We start from the raw sequence: 7,442 nt of genomic DNA on the forward strand, positions 1-7,442 counted from the left end.
ATGACAATGATGGATAAAAATTATTTTAGAGATTACTATGAGTTTCAAGGATAATTTTAAAAACGAATTTGAGTAATTATTAATTTTAAAAATCACTTTAAAACTCGAATGTAAATTCAGAAACTACTTTAATATTTAACTCAGCAGACATCATAAAGTACAAGTTGACGATGTTGACATCGCAAAATCATGTGATTATTCTCATTGATAAAATATACACACATTAACTACGGCTGCTTAGGATATTTATTGCCAATAGCCCAATACAGCGAGTGTACCGCTCGTCAAACAGTCCAAGTTATCCACCATAACAAAATTATAAGTACTTTGACGAAAATGCCAAAAATTTCTCTTAAAAATATTATTTAATCACACTTTAAATATAATTTACAAGAGAAAGTAACGATTTATGATTTTCCAAAAGGAGGATATATGGAAAAAAAAAATAAAATATACATTGTAATTATGATTTTTGTGGGTACGTGTCAAAGAAATTAGCTCCCTAACTTGTAATGATGAAGATCACTCAAATTGTACACTTAAATGTCACATTAAATAAAAAAAAATAACATTCTTCTCTTTCTTTAATTATGCTCTTTTGTCCTTTTCTTTTCAGATAATTATCTACTTAATGAAATAACAAGCCTTTTATGGGAGGTGTAAATTTAAGTGTACAACATGAGTGGCCACATAAATGTCCTTATTTTAATTTACGGAAAGTGATTGTTCTGGCAGATCAAGATTACACTTTCCATCAATCACGCAGCCGCAGCTGTTTCTAGCTGTCCACACTTGGCGCATCCCATCTCTTCCAAAGTAGAAACTCCATTATACTGCGTCCGACAGCCCAAATTATCTAATAAACTAGACTTGTTTTGCAAGTAATATTTTTTAACCAAATGAATGAGACATCACGCCAACTTATACTCAATCCCCGTAATCGCAAGATATACGTGTCTAATTTAAGTGGGGTTCACATCTCATTTATGATAAATGATATCTGAACCGTTATAGTGTGTACACACAATGATATATATTACATAACAAAATTTTCCCAATAAACTGACACAATGCTAGATCCCAACTAAGAACAATTAAGCTATTTTCAATCAACCAATAAGCTATACAATGCACTAGTAGAAATGGGGCAACCCACAGAGGAATTTAACAAAAGAATAAGAGACCAAGAACATCACTTTCATATAATATATATATATAGAGAGAGAAAGAGAGAAGAGCGAGGGACAGACCAAAAAAAATAAACGTAGAAAGAACAAAGAAGCACCGTGAAATATATCTTAGAATAATAAATGAATCAGAAAGAATATATTCAACTACCTTCTGATGTAAGCCAGCCATTCTAGCTACCATTTGAGCTGCCTCACTTCATACTCTAAGAATATGCCAGTAGCAATAAGCTTTTGGCTACAAGAGAGTCGCATCCTGAAGAATAATGCACATATATTAGCTGGGCAATGTTGTAATAAATACAAGAATAACCAGGCTGTTAAGCAGAATGCATAGTTCCCACCGACATCCCAATTTTCCATCCCATTTACTGTTTCAGTGTTGTTTAGAGTTTCTTAGGTAGATCATATGTCTTTTTAAGAAACTTAGAGGCTATTTCATCGTTTCTATAGCATAGAACACGTAATAACGTGTTTGGTTCAGATGGATCCCACTGGCCAGAAGTTGGAGGTAATGGAAGCCTAGACCTTGCAGAGGATTTATATGTCTCCAGGGTTACTCGTCTAAACCGCTCTATAATGGTCTCTGTGTCAGTTCTGAAAAGGGGAAGGATAGATCTCACAGTAGTTGAAAACTTGTCTATTAATTCAGAAGGCAAGCCATCCCCATTTGCCCAAAATAGTTCCTTAAGAAATTTGAAATCATCCTCGATGATCTGAGAGTCCTTCCGGGAAAAAGCACGGGATGGACCACCAGCAAGCAATACAAGCAAGAATCCATCAAAGGAAGCTCTCATTATTTCAGTGATAAGACGGGTGCGGATTCTTTCATGAACAGTGTCTGAAACAAACATCAGCTTCCGCTCAAGTTCCTGGAGAAATGGCTCAATCCTGGAAGATGATGGATCCCCAATATATAAACCATCCCATAAAACCTGTCTAAGATCATGAAAGACAATTCTATATGCCACTGCCTCACATAGTTGTTGAATTCCTTCTAGACAAGCTGCTGGAGACAATTCAAACTTTTTCGCTAATCCATTTGAAAAATCCTCTACTTGAGCAGATTCAGAGTTCCGTAAAAGTGTAATTATTCTTTTTTCCAGGACATCAAATTCACCCAGGATCCATTGCAAAGTATTTATACGCACACAGAGTTGTGGTATCCCAGAAGAGCTATCCCCATTTGTTGCTACCTGAGGATTTCGCTTCTGGGAATTGGGAGATTTTTCCTTTTTCTTCCCAAAGCCTTGAAACTTTGACTCCATGGTGCATCTGGTCAATGCTGGCATTGTTGGAACAAATGAATTTCGTGATCCTGAATAGAAGAACAAAAAACAATAGTTATTAAGGATGTCAAATTTCACGGCTCAACCATTAAATTTCAAATATCATAATACCGCATCCAGATTTTGCTTTGGTAACATAGTACTGAAGGCATCTGTCAAGGCCAGCCATCACTTCAGGAAGCAAAGCAGGATGCATCGGTATTGGGAGCTGAAAGTATGCATCCAAAGTTTCATTCATGATCCGCAAAACTTCAACAGCAGATGGAGCATATCCTTCTTGATTTGTTTGTGCAATCCAATGCTAGGAAATCACAATAAACTGGGTTAGTTTAATTAAATGTAACCAATTTATGCATGATTAGAACAAAAAAAAAAGCAGATGTCATGTACACATTGAAAATCATCAATTAGATAAAACATAAAATAAGGAGAGAGCAAACCTCTTGCTGAAGATTTCTATCAACCCACTCCTTCAGTCTGTCTAATCTAGTCTTAATCCATATTTTCACCAGATTTGCAATTGCAGCTTCAGCCTCATAAGGAGGCATCTCACGGATTATTGCTTTACCACCATCATCACTCTCCACTGAATCTTCAACTGCTATCTGCACAAGGTCTTTCTCCAACTGATCGGCGGTTCTCAACACTTGAACAGCATCTGGTGTCAGTTCTGTGATGCCCGATATGAATTGCTTCAATTCATTCCCATAGCATTGATGAAGGGTGGCAACAGCAAGACCTGCTGCCAAAGGATGCCATCTCTTAAGTATTGGACTAAACACTTGCTTTTCAGTAACTGCCAAGCTACCTACATCCTTTGCAAGGATGGCAAGGAGTGGGAGAGCATTTGGCTGATTTTTTGATGCTCTCCTGCTTGAGTCTGCTTTCTCCATTATCTATAAACAAGCAAAACAAGCACATTTCAGCATAAGTGTGTATCAGAAAATAGAGACAGATAGATAGCTGAAGGATTCAAGTAAAATGATAAATGTAATCAAGATCACAATTCACAATGTATTATCCAAAACTACACCAAATAACATGGATTCACCTAAGCTTAGTTCTTAGACTGGATAAGTTGCTGGATAAACTTAATAGTCTAGCTTTTATAAGAGTAGTAATTTTTCCACTAATAGTCTATCAAGTATGGATACTTACATAGACACGGGATAGAACATAAGACAGGACACATTTTAAATTTTAGTTAGACACAAAAAGATGGTGTACATATAAATATAAAGAATTTTTAGATAAATTATAATATCTAGATATTTTATTGATATTAAAGAACAAACTAACTTTTTATGTTTAATGTCTTTTTCTAATTATATAAAGTATTTTAGATAATGTTTCCTATTAATAATACATACTATTTCTAAATTCATTTGAAGAATATAGGTCAAAAATAAGGTTGGATACACCGACTCATAATCCTATTTAGGTGTGTCCAAGCATGTCTGACAAAATATTTTTTGATATTTTATTAAGACATAGTTGGACACGTAAGACATGCATGTCAAACAAATGTCATGTCTGAAATGTGTTCAACACGTAAACATGACAACTCAATGAAGCGGTCATGCTTCGTTGCTAATAGAGTAGCTTTTCCACTTACAGTCACAAAAAACTGTAGTGGTACTGACAATCTAAAACCTGTTTTATAAGATTACAGAAACTCAGCTGAGGTAAGACTTTTTTTTTCTTAGGAAAAAGATTCCAATTCTCTTATGTTAAGTATAAATGGCCAATGTCCATGTAACCAAACCATGTGACACTATAAGTCAATTCTACCAACTTTTACAATGTGGAAAAGCCAATTACAAACAGTAAGGACTTGCCTGAGCAAAAGCAGTACGTAGTGATGACCTGATGTAAGTATCAATCCTTTCACGGGCCACATTGACTTCAGTTCTTCTTCTTCGCCGATACTCAGTAGAAATGTCTTCAACTAAAATTTTAGCTGCTGCAACTCCTAAAGAAACAATTCCCTGCATGGTCTCAACATTTCCACGGTCAAAAGTTTCATGATATGCAAGCAGCCTTTTCTCAGCCCATCCTAATATTGAAGTCAACGTAGAACTCAAAACTTTGGAATATTCTGCATCCTTTGTTGTTTTTGCATCCTTTGCTACTTCAGCTAGCTGGCCATCAGCTGCAGAAAGCAGGTCCAAATCTACCTGTCCGGTCACAACAAATCGGTGAAACAAAACCCAAGTAAAACAGAGATTATGGAGTGTCTGGTTCAGTCCAAGGATTCCCCAGGTCTTCTTAATCTGTTCCATTAGTTCATCAAACTCCTCAATAACTGATGAATCATCGTTAGCATCAAAGCATGACTGCAGCAGCATTTCATAAAGCCTAAGATTCAGAGGAATCCCATCAGCCCAGTGGCATGAATCAGACCCATCATATGACCTACTTGCAAGCGACATGACAGCACTACGAAGAACCTGCATAGACTCATTGTTCCTCCCAGTTTCTATCGGCCTATCCAAAGCCGAATGAACGATCTGCCGTAGACGCTGTGCGGCAGAATTGGACTTATCGACTGGCATGTGTGGATGCAAAATCAGACCGGCCTCCAGAACCTTCAGTGTCCTCTTCTGCCATTCTTCATACTCCTGCTGATCAGTAAAATCCGAAGACTTGAGCTGCTGCAAAAGCTCAAGCGGAACCACCACAGACTCAATCCTCCTTCCAACCTGCAATAAACACCACAACACACAGCACAATCCGCAGTCAATAACACTCAAATACCTTCTTTCCCTTTTCAATCACATGCACGAAACAATTAAGCACAATCGCATAAACATAAAAATCAGCTCAAATTTCAACACGTGCTATAGCCTATAACTGGATCAAAGCGACATCACAGAATCACACAATTCAACCTAAAAAACCAGAAGAACCTTATCCAATAGCAGATCAAATAAGCACCTAGCTCAATTACTTAAATTCAAACAACAAAACCAATAAACAAGCAAAAAATTAAACGAAAAACCAGCTTCAATAGCCAGATCAAACTCCATTTTCAGCATGCATTGCAACAAACACGCATTCAATAAAAAAGAAGACGAGCACACGCGAGAATCGTGAAAACAATGAAAAGCACAAATCGAGCGACCTGGCCAGCGGAGATCCTGAGAAGCGCACGCCTCACGCGCGAATCCATGGCTTCCGAAACCCTCATCTGGTTCCTCATGAGCTCCCCGACCGTTAACGGCCTCTTTGGCTTCCCCTGACCCGAACCCGAACCCGAACCCGGACCTGAGCCAGGACTCTTCCTGGACCCCGAACCCGGCGATTTCAAACCGAACGCCTTCTTCACCTTGCTGGCGGCTGTGGAAGTGAGGGATCGCTGCACCGCCGGCGTGTTCGGCGAGTTGTGACTCGGCGACTCAGTGGAGGACGACGAGTAGTGGTTGTTGTTGTTGCTGCTGCTGTTGGAGTTGGAGCCATTGGCAGCGGAGCTCAGAGGCTTCCCGGAGGAGGTGCGGCAGGCGGCGACGAAGATCTCGTAGGCCGTTAGGTTGAGGTCGGAATCGGTGAGCTTGGCGGCGAGCTGACCGAGCGGTGACGGAAGGTCTTCAGCGTGAGATTGCCTGGGAGGCGTAATTGAGGGCGGCCGTGGCGGCGGAGTGGTCTCTCTCTTGGAATGTCCTAATGAGAGGTCCCTGAAGAGGTGAGCCATTGTAGAGAGAGAAAGAATGAAGAGAGAGAGAGAGAGAAAGAAATGGGAAGAAGAACAGTGTGTGTGGAGAGAGAGTATGGACTACATAGAGATAGAGGGAGAGAAAGGAACAACAAGCACACACTGTCTTCCTTCTCCTCTTTCGCTTTTTAGTTTTTTTCCATGCCGTTTTCTAGAGAGAGAAAAAAAGAAATTCCTTAACTAAAAAAAATCGTAATTACTTTTCTTTCTTAGAACATGGAAGATTTTAATTACTGTAGCTTATAACTTCCATAGCTTTGTTACTATTTCGACTGCAAATAATATTGATTGAAAAAACAAAAAATCTAAACAGCTAAGGAGTAAGAATGGGTATCTCCTAAGAATGAACATGCTAAACGAGTAAAAGATACTACTTAATATTATTATATATAGATATATATTATTTTATATTTCAATATATATTTTAGTATATACTTAATATTATTATTAATAGTAAATTTTAGATTTAACTCAATTTTGTGCTTATACGATTACGTGAAATTATTTCTAAAATATAGATTTTAAGATTTGAATTTTAATTATAAGTAAAATTTGTCTGAAATATTAAGAAAGAAATACACTTATTAAAAAGAGACAATAACAATTCTAAATTTAAATTAATCGATAGAGTTTTTAATTTTGATATTGAATTAATAATAGTGTTTTTTAATAATGTGTAAAATTTGGTATGTTCTTTTTTATACAGAAATCATAAATTGACATTTTGATTTGTGAAGTTTAACCTTTTTTTCTAAATACAAAATTTATCCTCCAATTTTGATTTGTAAAGAATTTGGTGCACTAAAAAAGAAATACTCTTAATTGAAAAATAAATAAATAACGGCTAAGTAAAATAATTGATACTCATAATTACCTAAGAACGATAACTTTTTCAAATTTTATTTTATTGCAGTAAATTGCATGATCTTGGTTAACGGAAAAAAAATATATTGAGTTTATGAGTGAATTTTCAAAAAATAGTGGTTTTTTAATATTTTTCAGAATATAGAGGACATTTTTAAAAGCAAAAATGATTATTTGTAAGTTGCCTTTGCATAATTTATTTTTTATTTTAAAAATATACTAAATTAGTTAAAGGCAATTTGTGTTTTTAAAAAAATTGAATAACAAAATTTTTGGAGTTCATTTCTTAGAATAGTGTTTTTTTTTTTTTAAGATAAGGATGATAATACTATCTAAATATGTGATATTCACCCACTCCTATTTATTAGGAGAGGATAATTATTCATTCTA

At 36.4% G+C, this 7,442-nt stretch overlaps 1 protein-coding gene across 1 annotated transcript; it reads right to left on the reverse strand.

The window, feature by feature from the left end:
* LOC107622805 lies at positions 952-6,466 on the reverse strand. The gene is made up of 5 exons (XM_016324844.2): positions 5,601-6,466; positions 4,315-5,178; positions 2,917-3,372; positions 2,588-2,777; positions 952-2,505 (listed from the first exon to the last, which is right to left on the reverse strand). Exons 1-5 carry the CDS (start codon positions 6,165-6,167, stop codon positions 1,574-1,576), a joined length of 3,009 nt encoding a protein of 1,002 aa, XP_016180330.1. The 5' UTR covers positions 6,168-6,466; the 3' UTR covers positions 952-1,573.

The sequence above is a fragment of the Arachis ipaensis genome, chromosome B10 (genome assembly GCF_000816755.2).
Source record: "Arachis ipaensis cultivar K30076 chromosome B10, Araip1.1, whole genome shotgun sequence".
NCBI classification, from domain to species: domain Eukaryota; kingdom Viridiplantae; phylum Streptophyta; class Magnoliopsida; order Fabales; family Fabaceae; genus Arachis; species Arachis ipaensis.